At 51.5% G+C, this 23,395-nt stretch overlaps 2 protein-coding genes across 4 annotated transcripts; one reads left to right on the top strand and one right to left on the bottom strand.

The window, feature by feature from the left end:
* The first annotated feature begins 1,813 nt into the window (after nucleotides 1–1,813).
* Nucleotides 1,814–17,494, top strand: RUSF1 (RUS family member 1). 3 transcript variants are annotated; one of them, XM_049904479.1, is made up of 13 exons: nucleotides 1,815–2,605; nucleotides 2,824–2,938; nucleotides 6,885–6,930; nucleotides 8,206–8,238; nucleotides 8,328–8,433; nucleotides 10,683–10,784; nucleotides 13,116–13,186; nucleotides 13,266–13,450; nucleotides 13,531–13,588; nucleotides 14,000–14,070; nucleotides 15,171–15,314; nucleotides 15,424–15,501; nucleotides 15,991–17,494. In XM_049904479.1, the coding sequence occupies exons 1-13, from the start codon at nucleotides 2,306–2,308 to the stop codon at nucleotides 16,086–16,088; spliced, it is 1,407 nt and encodes a 468-aa protein (XP_049760436.1). In that variant the 5' UTR covers nucleotides 1,815–2,305; the 3' UTR covers nucleotides 16,089–17,494. The 3 variants fall into 3 exon arrangements, with proteins under 3 accessions (XP_049760437.1, XP_049760436.1, XP_049760438.1); XM_049904480.1 differs by lacking the exon at nucleotides 8,206–8,238 and having other exon boundaries at nucleotides 1,814–2,605; XM_049904481.1 differs by lacking the exons at nucleotides 13,531–13,588; nucleotides 14,000–14,070.
* SLC5A2 (solute carrier family 5 member 2) lies at nucleotides 16,381–23,139 on the bottom strand. The gene is made up of 14 exons (XM_049904459.1): nucleotides 22,911–23,139; nucleotides 22,346–22,417; nucleotides 22,162–22,266; nucleotides 21,068–21,232; nucleotides 20,471–20,576; nucleotides 19,657–19,737; nucleotides 19,270–19,499; nucleotides 18,857–18,992; nucleotides 18,500–18,607; nucleotides 18,242–18,392; nucleotides 17,967–18,135; nucleotides 17,675–17,890; nucleotides 16,684–16,816; nucleotides 16,381–16,607 (listed from the first exon to the last, which is right to left on the bottom strand). Exons 1-14 carry the CDS (start codon nucleotides 23,034–23,036, stop codon nucleotides 16,381–16,383), a joined length of 2,025 nt encoding a protein of 674 aa, XP_049760416.1. The 5' UTR covers nucleotides 23,037–23,139.
* Nucleotides 23,140–23,395: the final 256 nt, after the last annotated feature.

Raw genomic sequence — 23,395 nt, 5'->3', positions numbered from 1 at the left:
GTGAGCACGATGCAACTATGAGCATGATGCAGGACAGGGTAACATTTCATTCTGCCATACATAGGGTTGCTGAGTCAGAACCCAACTTACGGCACCGAAGAACAACAATCCCAGTGTCATTACTAACGGTGCCTTCTTTAGTGCTACTCAGAAGTCCTGGTTTGGACAATAAATGGTAACACTAGTCATGAAGGTCATTTGACCTGCCTTACTTAGAGCAAAGGACCTCAAATTTGGACACTTGACATCTCTAAATAATAATGATGAACACCTAAATAGCACCTGTTGTTGTGTGCTGTTGAGTCGATTCCAAATCATAATGACCCTACAGGAGTAATACTCCACCATAGGGTTTCCCAGGCTGAAAACTTTACAGGATCAGATCACCAGGTCTTTTCTCCTGTGGAGCAGCTGGTGGCTTTGAACAACTGACCTTTTGGTTAGCAGCTGAGCACTTAACCATTGCACCATCAGGGTTCCTTAAATAGCACCTACTATGTTCCAAACATAGTTTAAGAGCTTCATACGTATGACTCATTTGTCATCGCAACCCTATGTGGTAACACTAGTCATGAAGGTCTAGTACTAGTATTACTCCCATTTTACAGATAAAGAAACTAAGCAAGTAACTTGACCAAGATCTCACAGCTACTAAGAGACAGAATCTGGATTCAAACTCAGGACCTCTGAAGTAAAATAGGTTGGCCTCAGAGTTCTCATAACCACTAAGCTGTTACCACAAAGCCACACAGAAGTTTCAAAGAGAAAAGTTAAAAACAGACATCTTTGATTTTAAGGTTTTTTCATACCCACAAAACCAAATTTTTAGCTGCCAGACCAGAGGCCACCTAGTGATATATCAATTGATCTCAGTAACAGGTGGAAGGCAGGGTTCAATCAGTCATGTTAAGATTAGCCAATGGTTGGTCTTCTATTCTTCTCCCTCCTCTTTATAAGCATCATTGTAACTAGCCTTCTTCCAGCCATTTGCTTTTTTGAAATCAGAACGGTCTCTCTATATGCATATAGACTAACTGCTCAGAATAAACCATATGTTTCAACTTCTTTTATTTTGATTATTTTTTAACAGAGGCTAACACTTAAAATATAACACAATGTTTGGAACACTTTAATTTTTCACTCTATCAGGAAACTTAAAAAAAAAAAAAAAGTGTCCCAGGTTATCCTGACCTCAGAGACTCTAAGTAAGTCTCTGATAATGTGAGACGGGGTGGAAGGACAGCCCAGGCTGAGGTCCATGAAGCAGGAGATAGTTTGAGACAATCAGAAGTTTCCAGTAGGGAACGGATCAGTTAAGGCCAAACTGTTGGGGTGGGGGTGGGGGGTGAGGGGAGTGGGTAGCGCTAAGAAGGTCAGGCTATGGAACCAGGTTATTTTATTTTCTGAATGAAAGAGTATTCTTTTGGCAAATTTCTAATTTGGATGCAGTATACTGCACTGCATGGGAAAGAGAAAGGGAGGGAGGGAAAAAGAAAAAGAGGTATGTTCAGAGGTAGGGAGGGCAGCACTGTCTTTGGACTCTCCCTAACTTCATGGACATTCCCCACACACTCTCGGGCATTTCCCTACCTGTTTTTACTTGTTTTCTGACACTATTATTGCAACCCCTCTGTTTTCCCATCCCTCAGATGTCCTCAACGCCCTTTCAGAAATAATAATCTTCCAGTCTCAGGGAAGGCAGAAAGGCAAAGAATTTCTAGTAGAGGCCAGAGACACCCTGAAGAAAAAGAAAAAACACTGGGCAGCTCCACATGGCCTCGGGGATCTTCTGGGGGATAATTCATTCATAAATATCTTTGAGCACCTACTTTGTGTTGGGTAGTGGGGGAAAATAAGGAGTAAAAATAGATGTAGCCCCTGGCCTCGCGACAAACAAGGCACCTGTGGCCTAGAGAGGAACACTGAGTCGCCCAAAGTCACACAGCTAAAGATTTTGTGGCTGAACTGAGTCTTGAACACAATTTTTCCCTAGGGACGCGCTCTTTCCTTCTCCCCTAAAGCTGACGGTCCCAGGTCACAGGAATTCTGGTTCTTCCCGGACTTGGCGGGCCCAGCTACAAAGTGCTACAACGAACAGGGGCTGGGACCCGCCCAAGGCTGTCTGAAGCGGGAAACCTGGAGGTTGGAAGCGGATAGTCTGGTTCCAAGACAGGACAAAGGGGGACACAGAGCCCGCACGCCGTTTCGCGAAGGAAGATTGCCCCTCTGCAGCCGCCGTCGCCGATCAGGAAGCGCCGCTTGGCCACGTCGTTCATCTGGCTGGACGCGGGCGAAGAGAGCCGGGATGGCCGAGGGCAGGGGGCTTGCCGTCACCCTGTGCTCGGAGCGGTTTGGCTCCGGGACGGCCCGGGGGTGCCGCGCCGCCGCTGACGGGGGCCTGCAGTGGGAGGCCGGGGCGTGGCGCTGGTGGGGGCTCTCCGGGGCCTTCTCGGTGAAACCCGCAGGACGAGATGGGGGCAGAGGGGGAACTCCTGGGGCCGCCTCTTCACCTCTCTCCGGTCTCCTGGCTGTGTTCCTGCCGCAGGGCTTCCCTGACAGCGTCAGCCCCGACTATCTGCCGTACCAGTTGTGGGACTCCGTGCAGGTCAGCCCAGGCGTCTGAAGCTGGAGGCGGCATATGGCCGGGGGTGTGGGGTGGGGTCAGAGTCCCGGGTCACCTACCCTTCATTTACAGCGGGAAGACAGGCCCAGAGAGCGGGAATAACATGGCCCAGGTCACACACCACGAAGAAGAGCCGATAATAGAACTTAGACCTTCATGCTCTTGCTCCGACTTCTCACCCCACTTCTTCTTTTCTCCAGGCCTTTGCTTCCAGCCTCTCGGGCGCCCTGGCCACCCAGGCAGTCTTGCTGGGCATAGGGGTGGGGGATGCAAAAGCCTCTGTTTCAGCTGCCACGGCCACCTGGCTTGTGAAAGGTGAGATGGGCCCCTGGAGCCTCACCTATCGCTGCTCTCCGCCCAGCTTTTCCTGTGGCTCCCCTTTTTGGACTTGCAGGAGCCAAGTTTCCCCAGTGCCTAGAATAGCGCCTTGCATCGAAACCTCATCACCCACAGCTGGGATACCCTCATGCCGCACACACCACCCCAGCAGCCACATCCTGTTCACCATACAGACTGCTTTAATCCGAACCCGACGCTGTCGAGTTGGTTCCGACTCATAGCGACCCTATAGGACAGAGTAGAACTGCCCCATGGGGTTTCCAGCAAACACCTTGTGGATTTGAACTGCCCACCTTTTTGTTAGCAGCTGTAGCTCTTAACTACTGTGCCATCCCAGATCCCTAAGTTAATCATGCTCTCCCCTTCACCACTAGTCATTAGAGTGTAGTTACTGAATAAAACTACCAGCTGCCTGGAATATGGAAAACTCCTTAGTTCCAGAGAAAATAATGGTAGTAGGTGGTCCTGAATGAAAGAGAGGACGTTCCAGAAAAGATGAAAGGCATTCTAGAGCCTCTACATGTTAGATGATGCTATAAATAATTGTAACCATCTGTTGAGTGTTTACAGCTTATTTTGAAACCACTAAGAGAAAAAAAACATAACAGTTTGGTACCATGCCATGTACAGAGCAAAACAGAGAAAAGGGAAATGGCCAGCTGCCATGTGTTCTGCGTCAGGAAGGCCCATGGCTTTCCCCACCGTCCTTTCTCTTTCATTACTGTTCGCAGTGGATATTTAAATCAGACCCAAGGCGAAGATCATTCTGCTTCTAGCATCATCCTGGCCGCATCCCTGGTGAACACCCCTAGATCTTTTGAAGACTCAGAAGGCTCCTGCTTAACACTTTTGCCATTAAGGCATGAGCAAACTGGCCAAAGGTGACTCTGGAAAGATGTCCATTCTCTAATAGTGCAAGTGGCTTGTTGACCTGTCTCTTTAGTAAGAATAATAGTTCACACAAACAGTGCTTATGTGCCAGGCTTTATATTTATTTATTGACTCAGTCTTCACAGCAACTCTGAGATAACCGGTAACCAGTTGTCTTTGAATCAGTTCTGAGTATGTGCTTCATAGGGTTTCAGTGGCTGATTTTTCTGAAGTAGATTGCCAGGCCTTTTTTCCAAGGCATCTCTGGCCAGACTCAAACCCAGTAACCTTCCATTTAGCAGCTGAGCGCTTAACTGTTTGCACAAACTGAAGACGCCAACTCTGAGATAGGTACTGCCATTCCCATTTTACAGATGAAGAAAAGTAACTTGCCCAGGGTCACACAGCCAGTAAATGGTAGGGCGTGGATTTGAACCTAGGTGGTCTAGCTCCAGGGTCAATTTGCATACTACTACACTGTGCTAAATTTGGGTCTTTTTAGTTCCTCTCCTGTTGGCTGAGTTTTTGGAATATAGTTGGAGTGTGTGGGTCAGTGGTTGGTGTTTTCATGCCATGTCTGAGCATCCCAGTCCTATCACCCACATGTTGCCTATATATTTCTTCAGCTCAAACAGGTTAAGAAAAAATAAGACAATTTTAAGGTTTGAAAGAATATCCATTTACTTTAGAGCCTGTTAACCAAACCAAACCCAGTGCCGTCGAGTTGATTCTGACTCATAGCGACCCTACAGGACAGAGTAGAACTACCCCATAGAGTTTCCAAGGAGCACCTGGCAGATTTGAACTGCTGACTTTTTGATTAGCAGCCGTAGCACTTAACCACTATGCCACCAGGGTTTCCTTAGAGCCTGTTACTGATATTAAAAGAAGCCCTCTTAATTAGAAAGGATTTTACAAACTTGTTTCTAATTTGTTGTTCTAATATGAGAATATTAAATAGGATAATGAACAATTTGTGTAGAATAAAACCTGAAGGGAAGAGGGTAAACGTAAGCAATCTTTGTAAAGCCACCATGGTGGGTATTACTTCCAGAGCCCAGCAGGGGGCACAAATGGGAGGAGCAGAGCTGGTGGGACAGGAACTGTGTTGTACACATACCACTTCTGAATGAGGCAGCTGCTGCTCAGCCCCAGCCAACTGTGGTGAGGAAAGATGGGCCCAGTGTTGCCATAGCTTCAGATTCTTCCAGAAAAGCTAGACATGCAACCAAGAAGAGCCGGTGAGAGAACTTAGACCTCCATGCTCCTGCTGCTATGCCTCATCTCACTTTTCCAGGCCTTTGCTTATCCCTGGCCACCCAGGCAGTCTTGCTGGACATAGCAGTGGGGAACACCATCTCTAGCTTTAGTTGCTTCATCTGTGAAAGAGGATGGTCCCTCTCAAGCCCATAGGATTGTTGTAAAAATGAAAGGTACAGGTATTTTAGGTGTCCACCAGAGTGTGCAGGGTGGCGTAAGGATGTCTGGTCAGATCTCTAGTTAGAAGACCTCAGTGGCCAAGAACAGAAGCTGTGACGAGGAGTGAGTGTATCTTTTTCCAGTGGAGAATGGGGAGGGCTGGCGTGTGTCACCATCTTTATATATTGTGGGAAGCTCGCAACCCTCCTTTCCACAGCCTAGCTGTCTTCTCCTTGCATCCCCAGCTGAAGGGTCCAAGCCCTCAAGCTCAAACAAGTTGGAGCCCCCTGCCCACAGTGTGAGTCCATCCCAGTTGTCTGGTTCTAAAGTATTCCTTGTGCTCTGCCTGCTAGGCTTGATGGTTGGTACTCCCAGCATAACGAATGGTCTAAAGTAGGGCCTGGCAAACTTCTTCTGTAAAGGGCAGGGTGATAAACATTCCAGGGCATACAGTCTCTTTTGCAGCAACTCAGTTCTGCTGTCGTGTCACAAAAACAGCCAGGCACGGCTATGTTACAATAAAACTATTTACAAAATCAGAGAGTAGAGCTGTTCCTGGTCTAAATCAGTATATATCATACTGATTGCAGTCAGCTCTTTACGTTAGATTTTGAGGCTAGCACCATGACTGGTTCACTGCAGCAAGCCCCTGCTTCACATAGTACCTGGCACAAAGTAGATAACCAGTTTGCATTTGTGTGGAAGGGAAGATCCAGTGGATTCCAGAGACTTCTCTGACCTTCTCCAGCCTGAGGTGTCCTTTCTCTGTGCCTTTAACCGGCCAGCATGCTCAGTCACCAGCCTGTAGTTAAAGTCCCTTTTTTAATTTATTTACACTCTTAGTGACCACCTGTGAACCCACTGCCCAGCCTAAGAGTTAGATATTAACAATAACCTCTAAACTTTTCACTTAGGATTCCCTGCTTTTTTTTTTAATAGTTTTACCACATAGATATGTATATTTAGACACTGTATAGTTTAGTTTTAGTTGTTTTAGAGCTTTATGGGAAGTTTGTCATGATATATGTAGCTTAGCCTCAAAATCTAATGTAAAGAGCTGACTGCAATCAGTATAATATACACTGATTTAGACCAGGAACGGCTCCACTTTCTGATTTTGTAAATAGTTTTATTGTAACATAGCCATGCCTGGCTGTTTTTGTGACATGACAGCAGAACTGAGTTGCTTCATGATTTTTCTGCAAGATTTTTGGAATATAGGATTTATGTATGTTGATGTAGGTAGTTGTTATTCACTGCTCGATATGCCATTGAGTGAATATACCAGAATTTATTTATGCATTTTCCCATTGACGGGCATTGGCATCATTCCCAGTTTTTTGTTTGTTTTTGCTGGTATGAGCAATGCTGTGGAGAATGTTCTTGTTTATGACTTTCAGTGTGCATGGTACATGTTTTTCTCGGGTACGTTCCAAGGAACTGCTGGGTCTGGACTCTTGCTGATGACCCAGAGTCTAGGTATGTCTGTCCATAACTTGACACACAAGACTCAGCTCCCAAGGTCAGTGACCCAGTGTGACTCAGGCGATTCAGTCCCAGGGTCTGCCAGGCCTCACTGCCCTCAAGGCTCTTCCTTGTTCCTTCCCAATCAGCGCCCTCTTTTCTCCCCCAGATTCGACTGGCATGCTGGGCCGCATCATCTTTGCTTGGTGGAAGGGGTGAGTTTGTCTTCCCAGTCAGCAGACTTCTGGCTGCTCCCCCCAAACAAGGGTCATGTCTATTTTTGTAAATAGTTTTATCACATTATATATAAAATATATAATGGAAGGGGTTAAGAATCCTGTGCTGCCAACTTCCTCCCCCAGGCAGTACCGGGCAGTGTCAGGAGTGATTTAGCAGTGGCAGTGGTAATAATAGTATCTGCCATAGTCTGGGCTGGGCCATAGATTGTGGTTGTGAGGATTCAGTGCATCACGTGGTACATAATAAGCGCTCATTAAACTAGCTGCAGGTAACAGTGAGCTCTAACTCTGCCCCAGAAACTTTCTGTACATCGTCTCTAGCTCTTCTAAGAACTTCTTAAGATAGGGTTGAATGTGTCCATTTTAGAGATGTGAAACAGACCTAGGAGAAAGAAGTTACTTGCCCAAAGTCACATAGTATATAACTAGTAAGATGGGATTTGAGCCCAAAGCCTGTACTTTTTCCATGGTAGCCAGCTGGTTTAGTGAGCAGAGCCCTGGACCAGGCCACAGGTTTTACTCCTGGGTTCTAGTCCTGCTTCTTCTCCCCACTGTGCATCCCGTACCCCACTAGGAATGCTCCCTTTCCCTCCAGGAGATTTCAAATTAAGCGTCAGGGCTGATACTGCAAATCCCGAGCTAAACTGAGGGCTACAACATCTGCCACTGGGATCTTGGAGGAGTGGTCCCCAGGTGTTTGTACACAGGCCAGGCAGCCACTCTGCCTGATGCAACAGAGGCAGCCATCTGCAGTGCTGTGTAGTAGAAAAATCTGAGGCCGGGTTTTCAGCCTGGGTCTCTCTTGGCCTTTCCCGCCACTCTCCAGATGATCCAAGAGAAGTCCTGTCTCCTCTTGAGCTAATTATCTATACCATGAGGGGTTACACTAATTTGGTTACACCAAAATATATGGACTTCTTTTTGGGTATTTTCAGTGAAGCAGGAGGAGGAGGAGGGCAGATGGCAGAGGAACCCAGGTCTAGCCTCTCAGAGGGCCAGAGGGTAGGGAGCAGCTACAAGGCAGTTTTTCCCTTGGTAAGTCACCGCTTAGTAAGGAAGGAACACTAGGTGGTCCTCCCAGCTAATGGTGGCATTTCAGGCTGCAGTGACAGGCTGTGGGACAGATAATCTGGCTGGGGGTATGGGTTTTCCAGAGCCCCTCAGACCTTACCACAGCTTGGGACTCCCCGTACTGCCCACGGAATGTTTTCTCCTTAAGTCAAAATCACAATATTCTTATCCTCCCAACAGGAGCAAACTGGACTGTAATGCCAAGCAGTGGAGGTAAGGAGGGGCTGAGGCGGAGGGGAAGGGAGCCCTCTTTTATGAAGGTCTCTTCCCCCTGACCTCTAACCTCTGATCCCTTCCCCCAGGCTTTTTGCTGACATCCTCAATGATGTAGCCATGTTCCTTGAGATTATGGCTCCTGTACTCCCAATCTGCTTCACCATAACTGTCTGCACCAGCAACCTGGCCAAGGTACCCACCGCTGGGGCACCCCCATCCCTAAGGTACCTGCCTTTGGTGATACTGTCTGTGCTTGGGCTCACCTGGGGCCCCCAGGTGAGCCTAGCCTGGGCCCTGCTCTCAAGGCACCTCTTAGAAGGGTGAGAGAGTTTTGACATTTTTATTGGGACCTAGCATCAGCCGTGTTTTCTGATTGTCCTCTTGCCAGGCAGGCTGTAGTGCCTCTGACAGTCCGTCTAAGGTAGTGTCTGGAGCCACAGGACTGGTGGAGGAGCTTGGAAGTGAGAGGCACTTCCATTGGAGTGGTCCAATGTCAGTATCTTGACAAGAACCTTCATTCTTTCAAAAAATATATATATTGAGTGTCTAGCATGTTTAGCACAGTACACAGGCAATTGTACAAATATTTCTAGAATTATAAGTACAGGTATTCCAGAGGAGAAATTTAGGGACCTGAGGGAGGGTCGGTGGGGAATCCAACCTGGTCAGGAGATGCAGGAAGGCCTTCCCTGGGACAGTAATGTTTCATTTGGGTCATGAAGTGTGAGTTCAAGGTGCTGTGAATGTGTTCTGGGCAGAAGGAATAGCGCGGGTCAAGTCCAGAGGCAAGAAGGAACACAGTGGGTATGAGGAACAGACAGCAACGGTGAAGATGGAGGGACAAGCAGCATAAGCGTGAGCTTTTCCTCTCTGCAGGCTGCTCACCTGGCCTCATCCAGATGAGAAATTGAGGCCGGGTGAAGTTCATTAAAGAGCTCACCTGTCTCCACCACAGGGTTAAGTGCCCGGCACAGAGTAAAGACTCAAGCAGACATGTAAGACCCATTTCAAAGACCTGTTTATCTGTTGAAAATCACTTTAAAGCAGTGTTTCTCCACAGGGCACTGCTGGCATCTGGGGTGCAACAGTTCTTTGTGATGAAGAGCATTTAGCCCCCCTGGCCCAGCCACTAAATGCCATGGGCACACGTGCACTCCTCAAGGACAGGATCACCCTAGAGAGAATCACTGCTGTAGTGGACCAAGGATTGTGACCTCTGACATTTGCTCCAGATTCTGCTACTAAACTTCACCCTTGGGGCTTCGGTCTCATTGTCTGTCTAATAAGGGAATAGAACAGGACCATGAACTCTGGCCCTCCAGACCTCTTTTAGGGTTCCCTGTCTCAGTGACCAACACCTTCACCCCCAGCTATACCAACAAGAAGCCTGGTCATCCATGCCTCCTCCTCTTCCCCATCACCTATTGGCCTCAGCTAAACCTTCCCTTAATTGTTACTTTTCCCCCTAAATCTCTATAATCCATTTACCTACTCCATACCCCTATCACCACCATCTTGTTGCTGAAAAAATCAGTTTGCCTCCTAGCTAGTCTCCTTCCATTCTCACCCTTCTTCAGGCTTTCTCAGAGCAGCCAGATAATCCTGTAAAAATGGAGATCATATCAGGTCACTTTCCTGGCCAGAACCCACCACGATTCCCCATTACTCTTAGAACAAAGACCTTAATAAGGCTTGCAAGTCCCTGATGGTCACTTCAGTCTCCTTTTGTACCACATTCCTCTTGCCTTTGAACAACTTGTTTATCATTTATTAATTCATAAGCTTCATGAGGGCGGGGGCCATCTATGACTTGTATCACAGCGTCTAGATCTGTGCTATCTAGAAGAGACTTGATAAATACAGGATAAGTGAAGCTGACCAATGACCCTTATCGGTGAGCTTTACATCTTGGGATCTCAGAGGGCGAAATCCTGGTGCCCTGGGAGGTAAGGGCCACCGATGTGAGTTTTGTACCTGAATGGCTTAATAGGACTAGGCTGGGGCAGGAAGAGAGAAGAGGAGTTAACAGGCAGGCAGAACGTTGTGAACAAAAGCATAAAGCTGGAAACCAGACTCCTGGGAGCTCAGCACGGGGGAGGGTAGAGTTGAAGTAACAGTTGGAGGATGGGGAATTTCTGGGCCAATAAGGGTCTTTGGGCCTCCATCTTGGGAAACGAAATTGGGTTTCCAGGGGCCAGGTCCACAGGATGGTGGTAGGCAGGACTTTTGTTTTCTCCTGAAATAAGACCGGGGAGGTGGGCCTAGGGGAAGTTCGGGATAAGAACTAGATTGAGGAGAGCATTCAGGGTTCTGCTGTGGGGTAGCCAGAGGCCTGGTTTTCTCAAGCTGATTTGAGCCATTTACTTGGTGCAGCCACAGAAGGCTTCCGTTGCCACATCATGTGATCTCTCTGACCTTCATCCTTTCCTCCCCCCATCCAGTGCATTGTGAGCGTGGCTGGCGGGGCTACTCGGGCTGCACTGACCATGCACCAGGCCCGGAGAAACAACATGGCTGATGTGTCAGCCAAGGATAGCAGCCAGGTGAGCAGCAGAGACTGGGGGGACTGACATGGGGGAGAGGGGTCTAGGCCAGGCCACAGTTTGGGAGTATGGAGGGAAGCACCTGAGTACCCTTGGGCACGGGGGTGGGAAGCATGGAGAAAGAAATGTGGGTGCTCCCTGCTCTGACTTGCAGGACACATGTCAGGTGTGAGGGCATGGGCTCTGGGTGCAGCGAGTCCAATTTGAGCATCTCTGCCCCTGCCTGTGTGGCCATGAGTGAGCCCCTGCCCTCCCTAGGCCATAGCCCCACCCTGGAAGGTGGATGTTCTGGGTAAGTGAGGCTCCACGTGTGAAAGTAGTTAAGAAGTTCAAAAGCACTTGGCATGTGGGGTGCCCAGGGTCGTTGGCCGAAGTTCTTCACTCAGCAGTTTAACAGGCCTTTCTGGCCCAGCCCCTCCACCTGCCCAAGGGAGCCTGTAGTAAGGGTGGAAATATCCCTAATACTAAATCCCACATGTATCGATCTCCCCAAACTTCTGTGCCAAGTGCTTGTGGGCATGATACCGTTTAACTCTTGCACCAGTGCTATGAGGTAGATCCTGTAATTCTTACAGGTGAGGAAAGTGAGGCCCAGGGAGGTCCCAGACGTGCATGCTGCTTTTCTTTCACACTGAAACAATTTATAAACCTCTGTTCTGCCTACTCCTACTTTCTGGCCTTCCCTTGCATTCTTTTTGCTCAGTTTATAAACAGAATTTCATTAAAAAAAAACTAACACCCATTAATAATATTAACACATGCTAGTATTTATTAGTGGGGGCATTGGTGGTTTTTCCCACCTTCCATGCAGGAGACGTGGGCTCTGATCCTGGCGGATGTACCTCACTTGCAGCCGCCACCCATCTGTCAGTGGACGCTTGGATGTTGCTATGATGCTGAATAGGTTTCAGCAGAGCTTCCAAATTAAGATGGACCAGGAAGAAATGCCTGGTGATCTCCTTCTGAAAATTAGCCAATGAAAACCCTGTAGATCACAATGGTCCGATCCGCAGTAGATCATGGGATTGTCTCAGGATGGGGCAGAGTTTTGTTCTGCATGGAGTTGCTGTAAGTCAGGAAGTGACTTGACTGCAGCTAACAACAACATTTATTAAGCATTAACCATGTACCAAGTATTTCATTTGCGTGAACTCATTAGATCTTTAAAACGGTCTTGTGCAGTAAGTACTTGTCACCATTTTACAGATGAGGAAACAAGGCATAGAGAAGTCCAATCTCCCTGGGTGACCTTGGGCAAGTCCCTTCTCTCTGGACATGAATGGACTAGTTCTCCCTCACTGTCTGTTCCGGCTTTAAATCCATGAGTTGTTAGAGCGGGAGAAATACGTACCATCCAGGCCCTGCTCTTCAGGATCTCCCACTTGATCCCTGCTCTCTCACAGCCCCCCCTCCCTCCCCCTCAGCTTCTCCCCGGCTGTGTTTTCCAAGGCCCCCAGGGTTCCTCCATCTGCAGAAGCAGTGATGCATCACGGGCCAACCTGGGACATGTGCTCAGTCCCATAGCAGGCCCTTGCTTTCTGCTGATGTTGCTTTTGTTGCCACTTGGTTTGTCTGCTGGAAATGACTGTTCCCACCTGGGAGAGAGGATGTCCCTCTGCTCCTGAGCTCCCAAAGCTTCTGATCCCCTGTGTACTGTCACACCCACAGCCATCATTCCCACAGCCTACCCCCTTGCCAGGAGGGCTGGGTCAGACGAGCTCTGAAGCCTCAGGACCCCTCTGTGCCAAGATCAACTCTCCTTGGGACACCAGTAGTCAGGGGCACCAATCCAGACTCCTCTCTCATGGATTAGCAGATGGCCTGGGGTCTTTTCCCATAGGGGGACCACAGTTAGGCCGTCTCAGGCCACCAAATGGGTTCTAATAATATTGAGTTTCAAGAGAAAAGGTTTAAATCTTGTTGTTTTTCATCCTGTGTGGTTCCTCGATCCTTTTGCAATTTTGTCTGCCCCTTCCCCAGCTGCTGCATACAAAGGGATTTAGGGGATATTGGCCTTTTTTAACCCACTACATAAAAGTAGTTCCCCACTTTGTAGATGTTTACTTGCCTGAGTGTGGGGCTACTCAGATGACTCTTGCAAAATAAAAAGACTTATTCCAAGGGTATTGTGTCTACCTGGGCAGAAAAGCAGCTGGCATCTTTTAAATGACAGCTTACTCATCAAAAATGTTAAAAATTTACTAGGTACCTCATCAGAGTTGGGATCCCTGGGAGGTTCTGGAGCAGGGAAGAATGTGAAAGACACTTAAGGACATTCAGTCTGATCTGGAAGAGATGTCTTCAGCTCCTGACTCCTCTGCCATTTTTCAGGAGACACTGGTGAACCTGGCAGGGCTCCTGGTCAGCCTCTTGATGCTTCCCCTGGTGTCAGATTGTCCTAGGTGAGGTGGGATCAAGGGTGGGGAGGAAACACCCAGCTGGGCCTCTGACCCTGTTGACCACTTTGCTCTCTCACCCCAGCGTCAGCCTCGGATGTTTCTTTTTCCTCACTGCCCTCCACATCTATGCCAACTACCGGGCAGTCCGAGCCCTTGTCATGGAGACCTTGAATGAAGGCCGGCTCTGGCTGATCCTAAAGCACTTCCTTCAGAAAGGAGAGGTGCTCAGCCCCACTTCAGCCAATCAGATGGAGCCACTGTGGACAGGTGACCCAACCCAATGTTCTCAAGTCTGTGTCTCCCAGCCTCCCCCTGAGCCTGGGCATCCTAACTCCAGCTTCCCACAGGTTTCTGGCCATCTTTGTCTCTGTCTCTTGGGGTCCCCCTGCACTGCTTGATTTCCACGTAAGTGGCCCAGTGTCCCTCACCTCCACACTCATCACCACTGCCACCCCCACTCCCTACACACATGCTCTTTATTGTGGTTACACACTGCCCTCCCATCACCAGGCCCCACTTCTGTGTTCTAAGTTCTTTATTTCCACTGAACAGACTTGGGGAGCAGCAGTGATGCTTCAGGGTAATAGACAGTGCTAATACAGAGTAGATAAAAAAGTGATATGTGTGTTTGGTGAAAGGATAGGTGGTTGGGTGGTTGATGTTGAGAATGGATGACTGGATGCAGAAAGAAAGGAAGGATGGATGTGGGATCGTTGGTAATGGGTGAAGGATGGTTAGGTGGCTCTTCAGTTGATTGGATGGTTGGTTCTGCCTCTGCTTTCCCCCTCCCCCACTGCATTCCATTCTCTCTTCCAGTGTCTCTGAGCTGCAGCAGCTGATTGGGGGGCACCAAGAACCCTACCTCCTTCACTGGGACCAGTCACGAAGTGAGTGTGTCTTCTCCCAGCCTTAGACCCACCCTCCTGGGATTAGCTTCTCATTTCTCCAGCTCTAGGGCCCCAAGCCCTGGACAAGCTGGCTGCAGTTTGGAGGCTGCCTGGTATCTTAGGGGAAGCTCTAGACTAAGACTTTGATACGTGCAAATTATGGCTTCTTTACTAACTGCATACCCCAATGAAATTCATTTTACCCCTCTGTAAAATGGAGCTAACAATACCTACCTTATTAGCTTCCAGTGTTTTTATGAGGATCAAGTAAAAGTACTTTGTATGTTACAACACACTCAAATAACATAATGATCTTTGGTTATCTCTGGGAACCACTTTTCTCTCCCATCCTGGATCACCTCTTGGGGAGACAAGCCCCATGAGCTTACTGTCTGCCCTGGGAAGTAAATACAATATTCTCTCTTGAGATTGTTATATGAGGATATGCCCACATATAAAGCCAAACCCACACAGAGCTAGAAGAGAAGGCCTGCCTATTAAAAGGAAACACAGGTAGTAAATGGTCGGTCATGTATTTAAAGTTGCTTGTTCTCACTAACCATTAAAGAAATGCAAAATAAACCCACCTCGTTGTTGTTGTTGTTAGATGCTGTTGAGTCGGTTCCGACTCATACTGACCCTGTGTACAACAACGCAACACTGCCTGGTCCTGCGCCATCCTTAACAGTCATTGTTATGCTTGAGCCCATTGTTGCAGCCGCTGTGTCAATCCATCTCGTTGAGGGTCTTCCTCTTTTCCGCTGACCCTGTACTTTACCAAGCATAATGTCCTCTCCAGGGACTGATCCCTCCCAACAATACGTGCAAAGTATGTAAGACACAGTCTCACCGTCCTTGCTTCTAAGTAGCATTCCACCTCAGTGAGCTGCTATAAGGCTGTATTTGGAAACTGAGCATTTCAGTTTGGCCAGAGCATTGGGGATCAACAGGAGATAAAGTTAGAAAGGAAAGGGTAAGGAGATGGCCTTCCATGCCAGGCTAAGGCCTGTAGGGGCAGATGGGTGAGCAAAATGGTAGGGTTGAGGATGTTTGCGGAAATAGCCCTTCCCTACCATCAGTCTCTCCCTGGGTCTCTCCAGACCAGGTACAGGTAGTTCTGAGCCAGACAGCAGGCCCTGAGACAGTCCTAAGAGCTGCCACGCACGGGCTGGTGCTTGGAGCCCTGCGGGGAGATGGGCCTCTCCCAGGAGAGCTGGAGGAGCTGAGGAACCAGATGTGGGCAGGTATCCTTTCAGTCTGAGCCACTGATGACTGGGGGGTCTGGGGGAGGAGGACCTTCTTTCCTGCTTGGGGATCAGAGAGCTTCTGATTCTGCTAACCACCTCCCCCCAGGTCCTGAGAAAGACAGCTGGGCCATTGTCAAGGAGACACACCAAGTACTGGACAAGCTGTTCCCAAAGTTCTTGAAAGGTAACATTCCTCAACCCTCTCCCCAGGGGCCCTGGCTACGCATACCTCACTTTCCACCTGGGAGATAAAAGACCTTGGTTCTCTCTGTGACCTTAGCTCTGGGCTCAGTTTCCCTGCCTCTAGGGTAGGGAGCTTAGAGTGGTCTCTCAGGCTGCATCATTGTTGACAGTCTGTGTAATCATGGTTGGCGTTGAGAGGGGAGAACAGACTCGCACTTACTGATGATAATCTTTTATTTAGCACCTACTCCATGCCCTTTTCCATGTGGTATCTCAGTGAATTCTGTTGAAACCAGATGAGGTTTTAGCCTCATTTTATGAGCTCAGAGTGGGTAAAGAACTTGCGGGAAGAAACCCCATAGAGGAACGTGGAGCCCAGGTAGTTCACAGAACCTGTACCTGGCCTATGCCTCTCCTAATCCCCCTCCCCAGAGTCAGCCCAGAGTCTCCTCTCCAGCAGTCCCAGTAGGACCCCATGATCTCTTCCCAGGACTACAGGACGCTGGCTGGAAGACTGAGAAGCACCAGCTAGAGGTGGATGAGTGGAGAGCCACATGGCCCCTGTCTCCAGAAAAGAAGATGTTGTGAGCAGTCCAGAATGAGGCCCAGGAGCCAAGAGCAAGGATACTGGCCACAGCAGAATGTGTGAAAGGCTACTTTATTTTTGCTTAGGCGAACTGCTGCGGCAGGTTGGCCAGGGTCCCGTGGGAAGTGACTGTCAGTTGGATGGACTGGGCCCCAGGCAGCGACAAGATTGAGAGAGGGGGAACTAGGGCCGTCCCTGCTCCTGCCCCACCCTCTTCTTATAGGGCCCCCACCCGACTCCTTGTAAAGCTGAGCCCTGGCCTGGTTGTGGCTCATGGTATCCAACATAGTTGCCTCAGGCATAAAAGCCCCAGAGGAAAATGGCCACAGCCATCATGAGCAGGGCATTGAGGTTGACCACACGGGCCCAACTTGGGTCCTCACTGATGTCCTCCAGCCGCCTGGCTGCTGCAGCAGTCTCTTCCTGAGTAGGGGGTGGGGAACTGCCTGCCCCACCCCTGCTCATTCCACAGAACCAAAACAGGCACTGGCGGAATAGACCTGTTGCCAGGGGCTGGGGCTCTGGGAGAAATTAAGGCCCTGCAGTTAGTGGGAGGGAACGTGGCTCCCTAGCCCCGCCTCCTCGGCAGTGCCTTACCCTCCATCTCCACTGCGTGCTCTGGGCGCCCATTCTGTAGAGGGAGTGAGGTTGGGCCTTGCAGCCCCTCATCCACATCCAGGTCCTCTCGATCCTCCTTGCTGTGCCGGAGACTGAAGACCAGGCGGTGGAGCTGGGGAGGGGTAGGAGCAGGGACCAGGTGGGAGTTCTGTTTCCCCGCCGTAGGCCCTAGTCTCTTGTCCACACTGGCCAAACAACCCCCTCAGTGTCCGCCCTAGCCTCCCTCTGTGCAGCTTGCACACCTAGCCTAGGCTCAGCTCATTTTAACAACCTTCCAAGGCTTCCCTTAGTCTTCAGGCTAAACTGAAGCACCTCAGCGGGGTATTTAAAAATGCTGGACCTGTTCTCCCCTCGTTTCATCACCCCAAGAGCCCTGTCTACACCCAGAATTGTAGTAGCATTTGAGACTAGTGTATAGTCTTACACGATTTTCCTTCCTGTGGTATTTGCTCACAGTTTCTTCCTACTGCCTCTCCTCCCTTCTCCAACTGTGGAACCCCGCCCATCCTTCCAGGCCGAGCTCTTTTGTCCGCCCCTGCCCCATCACCCCTTCCCTTAGGTACCTGCCCAGTAGCAGCACAAGGCCAAACCCTCATGTGGGCTTTTAAGATGGCATTCTAGCCCTCTCAGCCACCAATCAGATCCTGTGTTTTGAGTCCCAAAGGCCATGCCAAGAATTGGCTTTGAGGCATTTTAATCCCCAAAGAAGATTGTAACCTTCCCCACAATCTTCTTCAGCCCACCTCTCCCAAAACCACTTTAAATAAATGTCATTTAAAGTAACACATTGTGGTGGCTCTGCATATGAAACTTCAGGCAGGACTCCCAGCCAACCATCAGTACAGAAATTCTCCAGGTCTGCCGCCACTGGGCCTTCCTGCAGGCAAGCGGGCCCAGGGAGGAGAGGGAGCTGCACAGACCTGAGCCTTGCAAGTCTGGGACAGGAGGCGGCCCAGAGGCCAGCACTTACATGTTTACGCGGGATGGGTGCAGTGCACAGGGAGACTATGAGGGTGAGGAGGCCGGAGCAGACGAAGAGCACGATGGCAAAGTAGAGGTAGTGCACGCCACAGAGGAGCGCTGGACACTTGGAAGGTCTCACACAGCTGCCCGAGCCAAAGGAAAACTCAGGAATAAGACGTGCCAGGCCCATCAGCAGGCCCCCAATCAGTCCCCAGAAGGCACCCTGCAGGGAAGAAAGAGTCAGCCTCCTCACAATGCCCAAGCTCTGCCCCAAGCTGACGACATACACGAAGGCTCACCTTTTCATTGACGCGGGGCACAAAGAGCGCCAGCATGAAGACGGCGGACACTGGCGGAGCCAGGTAGCTGGAGACTGCCTGGATATAATCGAAGAGCTGCCCGCCCTGTGCCGCCTGCACCACGGGTAGCCAGGCCACTGACACAGCCACGATGAACACCACCCAGAGCCTGCGGTACAGTAGCCATCAGGAGACTTCACTCATGACTCCCACCTTCCCACATCCTCTGTCCTGGGATGCCTGTGGGGCAGAAGAGGAGGGAACCCAGGCCACACCGTCCTACTAGCAGCAGTTCGCGGTCGCTGGCGCGGGGCCGCAGGCGTGTGTAGATGTCCATGGTGAAAAGTGTGCTGCTGCTGTTGAAGATTGAGGCCAGCGAGGACATGAGTGCTGCCAGCATGACCGCCAGCATGAGTCCACGCATACCTGAAGGCGAAGGGGAGCGGTGAGGCCCGGGACACCCTGGTGGTGTGGGCTTCGCAAGGGGTGTCCCTTCCCGATGGCAGTCTTTGCAGCGTACCCGTGCCCCTTACCATTGGGCATGAGCTTCACGACAAGCCGCGGGTAGGCGATGTTGGAGCAGCCTACCTCGGTGCCACACACGCGCTTACACACCTCGGGCACCACACATGCCACCTCATCTGTGGGAAAGAGGCCACAGCGTGGCTAGGGTGAGACCAAGTTGGGGATTAGGATCCCTGAAGTGGGAGCTGGGAAGCCTATGAGAAGGCAGATGGGACCCTTGGTGGAAGGCAGGGCCAGGAGACCAGACGAATTCCTGTATCTTAGGGCAGTTACGGAAATGGGAGACAGGCACCTGGCTCGTTGCACAAGAAAGAGGCTGGGTGGAGTACAGAAATCTTGGGTCAGGACGGGGATGCAGACCTTACCCGGGTAAAGAATGCGGCTGATCATGCCTGGCATGACCATGAGGAACATGGGCATTAGTTTCAGGTAGCCGCACAGGATACAGCCCGCCTTGATGTGGGTCAGATTTTTCCCAGCCAGGCAGCGCTGCACTATGACCTGCAAGGAGGGGCGTTCAACCACCTGTGTGCAGTCCCTGAGATTTCCCCTCCTCACACTTTGCCTCAACTTGCCCTGAGGATTCGGGCTGCACCTCTGGCTCAGGTGAGCCCCCAGTTCATTTCCACCCTCAGACCCTGGCCCTTGGATCTGGTTTAACTCCACCGTTAGTGTGCTTCCCAGGGCCTGGGGTCCGCCGGCTCAGACCACACCTTGGAACTAGCCAGGCACCCGTCTCAGCTCCACTCAGGGGTTCTGGCTGTGCCTGATCCCGCACCTGGTCACTGCACCAGTACCAGCCCGAGACAATGGTAAGCCCCAGAAGCAGTGCAGGCCATGGCAGGTCCCCCGTCACAGGGTCCCGAAGCAAGTGGTAGGAGTCAGGCCGGGGTCGGTAGCAGGAGCTGGAGATGTTGCCCAAGGCAGGGTCCTCGGAGACTGTCAGCGACGGCACTGCCCCCAAGTATTTGTCGAAGAGCCCTGAATACCCGCCCACTTCGTGGAAGGCTGTGTGTGAGCAAGGTCGTCAGGGGAGCCGGAGCCCAGGCCAAGGCCCTCCCTGGGACTCAGGTGCAGGAGACATGCGATATCCCTTCTCCAGCGTTGAGAGCTCTGCCAGCCTCGACCTCCATCTCCTCCCCCCACCACTGGCTGAGCCCCATACCGTAGCCCATGAGGATGAAGGCCCCCCCGAGGATGACGAAGGTCTGCACTGTATCCGTGTACATCAGCGCTGCCAGCCCTCCTGCAACAGGCCTGCGTCAGTGGGGACAGCCCAGCTCGCGATCTCACAGACAGGCCGCCCCTAGCACATACGGTGTCTTGGTGTGAATTTGAAAAACATGCCCCTTCCTGGAGAACGAATATCAAAATGGTGGTCCATTCTCTGGGTTAATGCACCCGGGCACCAAGAGGCTGATGAGCAGAGTGTGGGCTGAGTTTTAGGTTCCAGCGATGCCCCCTTGGCCAGGAACCCATGTGCAGGACCCCCACTGCAGGTCGCTCTCTGGGCCCCACTTTTCTCATGTATGTAACAGGAGAGAGTGACACTCTGAGGTCCAAATTCTCAGTTCCACCCCATTCCCAGGCCAGACCCCTCAAACCCACCGCTGGCACCAGGCCCTGTCCACTCTTGTCCAGAGTCTGGCCTCAGGCTCCACCCTGGAACCCTCAGACCGCACTGGGTTTGGCAGGAGATCCTAGGGACTGGCTAAGTCCACTCCCCTCCCAGACGTTCAAAGCCTGCTGAATCTTCCTTCCCCCTCAGGGCTCCGAGCTACCAATCCAAATCCAAGTGTGGAGAGAGGGGGGTTTGCTTTCCAAAGGTTTAGGTCCCTTTCCTATGTGGTCCGCATCACGCCTTAGAACCTCTCCTCCCCGCTTTCCTCTGGCGACTCCCCTAAAACCTGCCCACAGCTCCACGACTCCAAGCAAGTCTCCCAACCCTGTTCCCTTCCCTAAGCCCCTTCTGCGGCTACCTGTCACCGTGTAGACCATGGTAATACCCAGAAGTGCGATGACTGAGGCGTAGATATTCCAGCCCAGAGCCTGCTGGATGAACACCGCTCCGGAGAACATGTCCACCTTGGGGGAAGGAGCCAGGGCTCAGGTCAGGATTCAGGGGCCAGGGCAGGGATCCACTTTCTGCCAAGGCCACGTCCGTACGGGTCGACGCTCTGGAAGGCTCCCTCATTTTTCAACTTCTTGGCCTTCCCAGGGCCCCACCCCTGTTGCTCTGGCCCCAGAGACCCGTTCCTTCCAGGCCCCGCCGCCATCACGGTTCTTTTGCCCCGCCCGCTCCAGGTCTCCCTGTTCTGTGCTCTTGGGTAGACTCCGACTCATAGAGATCCTGTTGGATAGAGTAGAACTGTCCTATAGTTTCCGAGCCTGAAATCTTTACGAGAGCAGATTGCCTTTTCTCCGTCAGAGCGACTAGTGGGATCGAACCGTCGACCTTTCAGTAGCCCCAAGCACTTAACCACTGCACCAACAGGGCTCTGTCAGGACTCTCTAGAGACCTCCTTTCAGTGGCCCCTCCCTTCCAGGGTCCCGCCCCGCGCCCCGCGCAGGCTCACCGAGATCTTGGTGAATATGTACAGAAAAAGCGAGAGCACTGACAGGTAGAGGCGGATGCGGTGGCCGCCGAAGCGCTTGCGCAGGTACTGAGGCATCGTAATGACGCCCGCGGTCAGGTACACGGGCGCGAAGAGCCAGCCCAGCAGCAGCACCACGAACAGCGCCTGCGGGCACAGCGCGGCAGCTGAGGAAGGCTCCGTTCCTGAGATCCCGGCAAGAAAGTGCCCCAGCGCTCCCCACCTGAAGGGTCTGAGAGACCTTCTCTTCGTGAACGTGCTACACTCCAGGGAAAGTGGCCCTGGAAAGGGTCGCGCCTAGGGCCCGGAGGGCACAACTGCAGACGATGGTCCTGAGTCCTGGACATTAAGAGGCAGGATCTTGACCCCTTCCTGGGCCCTTAATCAGAGCTTTGCCTCCATGGCCCGTGGCCAGTCCCTCCCAGGACCTTTTCTACCCCACTTCTCCTGGCCCTGCCCGCCCCCCGCCCCATCTCTAGCACATGAAACTAAGAACAGACTCCTCAGCCTGACCCCAGTCTCTGTCAGGCAGTGTTACCTCCCTTCTCCTTTCCACCCGCCCAAGACTTCTGTCCTTCAAGGCTCAGCTCAGAGGCCTCCTCCTCCAGGAAGCCCTGAGCTCAAAGCCCCTATCTCCCCAAGCCTCCAAGGGGCATCTCAGACCCAGAGCTTTGCCTCCTCTTCCAAGCGAGGGGCTTTAATTTGGCCCAGGGATCTTCATCTTCACAGGTTACAGCTTCAGAGAACATGAGAACTAATGAGATCTGCCCTATATTTGAGGCCACTCACCCTGCTTCAGAGAGGAGAAAATCAAGGTCCACAGAGGGTAGTGGCTGGTCCAGGGTCACACAGCAAGTCAGGGGCAAAACCTACCCTTCCCCTGAAAGTAGTCATCTCCTGCATCTCCCACCTCTGAGCTGGACATTGTGACACTCGCTCCCAACCCGACCCCAGCCCACAGTTGGAAAGCCCCACCTCCAGACTCATTTACATTCCCCTGCCTTGAGCTTTCCCAGGTATGGCCCTCCCAGGAGTTCCCACTGGGGACAGGGTTATTGGTGAAAAGAGGGTCTCACATTCCACTCGAATCCAGCCACAGCCAAGCCACTTGCTGCACCAGTCCCTGCCAGGCCCACAAAGTGGCCGCTGCCAATGTTGCTGGCAAAGAGAGAGGCCCCGACCTGGGGGGGCCAGAGGTGGAGTGAGCCAGGCTGCCTCCCTAGGCCTCCCCTCCTCCCTCCACAGCCCACCTCTGCTTACCGGCCACCACAGCATGCTTCGTCCCGCCAGGAAGTAGCCACCGACTGTGCCTCTGTTGGTCCTACACATGGACTGGGGGACAGGAGTGAGGGACACCTGGGTTCAGGGCACATCTTGGGACCTCATTAGCCTCCTCAACACATTCCTTAGCCTTGTTTCCGGGTGAAGATTAAGCAGTGCTTGGCTCCCCTGATCTCCCCCTCTACCCTGCTTCCTCCCAGGCACCCTCAGCTTGGCTGGATTTGGCCTGACTTCCTGGGGTCCTTGAATATGGGCTGCTGGTCAGTAGTAAATGTGGTCAGGGGAATAAGACCACATCTTGAATGCTCACCCTGATGGAAATCCACTAACTCCTTCAATTAACTCAATCCAAAGGTGGGAAAACAAGGACTGAATGTTGGCTGGGACTCCCTGAGGCTCTCAAACGGCTTGCTTGCCTTCCAGCCCTGGGTTAATCCCTCAAAAATCCAGGCATCCTACCTCTCTCCCTACCATGGGGTCTTCCTGAGACCTTCCCCCCAGACCTCAGAGGCCTAGCCTCCAGCAGCACCCCTTAACCTCTCACCCACAAGCCGACACCAATGACCAGCAGGAAATACGCGGCAATGACCAGAATGTCCAAAGTGTTGTCGATCAGGACACTCTGGTCCTCCAGTGCTGGTGCCAGGCTTGCCTCTTTGTGTGGCTCCATTCCGTCAAGTATATGCCTCTCAAGGGACCAGCTCCTGGATTCCCCCAGGGGAGGGATTAATGGTTACCTCAAAGGCAGTGAGCCGGCAAGTCCCCCAGGCCTCGCCCTCTCCCTGCCTTAGCTTCATTTAGCTGAATCAGGTCACATCAAGGCCAAAGCTGATCCTGGGGAGCTGGACCTTTTCAAGTTCAGGAGCACTCCTTCCTAGGCCTTAGTCCCCATCTGCTCCCCGGTGCCCCCAGGCTCAAAATCACCTCTTTCACCCACCCTCAGCGTCTACCTAGGGAGCCTGACTGAGCCAGGCCCCTCGTTCTAATTCAAAGGGATCATTTTCAAATCCAAATCTAACAGTATCATTT

This window comes from Elephas maximus, chromosome 12 (assembly GCF_024166365.1).
Source record: "Elephas maximus indicus isolate mEleMax1 chromosome 12, mEleMax1 primary haplotype, whole genome shotgun sequence".
Classification (NCBI taxonomy): Eukaryota; Metazoa; Chordata; class Mammalia; order Proboscidea; family Elephantidae; genus Elephas; species Elephas maximus.
This window is presented reverse-complemented; position numbering and strand designations above follow the sequence as displayed.

Excerpts from the sequence above, each read along its gene's own strand:
- SLC5A2 (XM_049904459.1), bottom strand. The coding sequence starts at position 23,036 with ATGGAGCCACACAAAGAGGCAAGCCTGGCACCAGCACTGGAGGACCAG. Across the intron at positions 18,608-18,856 it reads CAGCCGCATTCTTTACCCGG|ATGAGGTGGCATGTGTGGTG; the intron begins GTAAGGTCTGCA and ends TCTTTCCCACAG. Across the intron at positions 18,393-18,499 it reads CGTGAAGCTCATGCCCAATG|GTATGCGTGGACTCATGCTG; the intron begins GTAAGGGGCACG and ends CTTCGCCTTCAG.
- RUSF1 (XM_049904479.1), top strand. The coding sequence starts at position 2,306 with ATGGCCGAGGGCAGGGGGCTTGCCGTCACCCTGTGCTCGGAGCGGTTT. Across the intron at positions 6,931-8,205 it reads ATCTTTGCTTGGTGGAAGGG|GAGCAAACTGGACTGTAATG; the intron begins GTGAGTTTGTCT and ends TCCTCCCAACAG. Across the intron at positions 13,187-13,265 it reads CTGGTGTCAGATTGTCCTAG|CGTCAGCCTCGGATGTTTCT; the intron begins GTGAGGTGGGAT and ends CTCTCACCCCAG.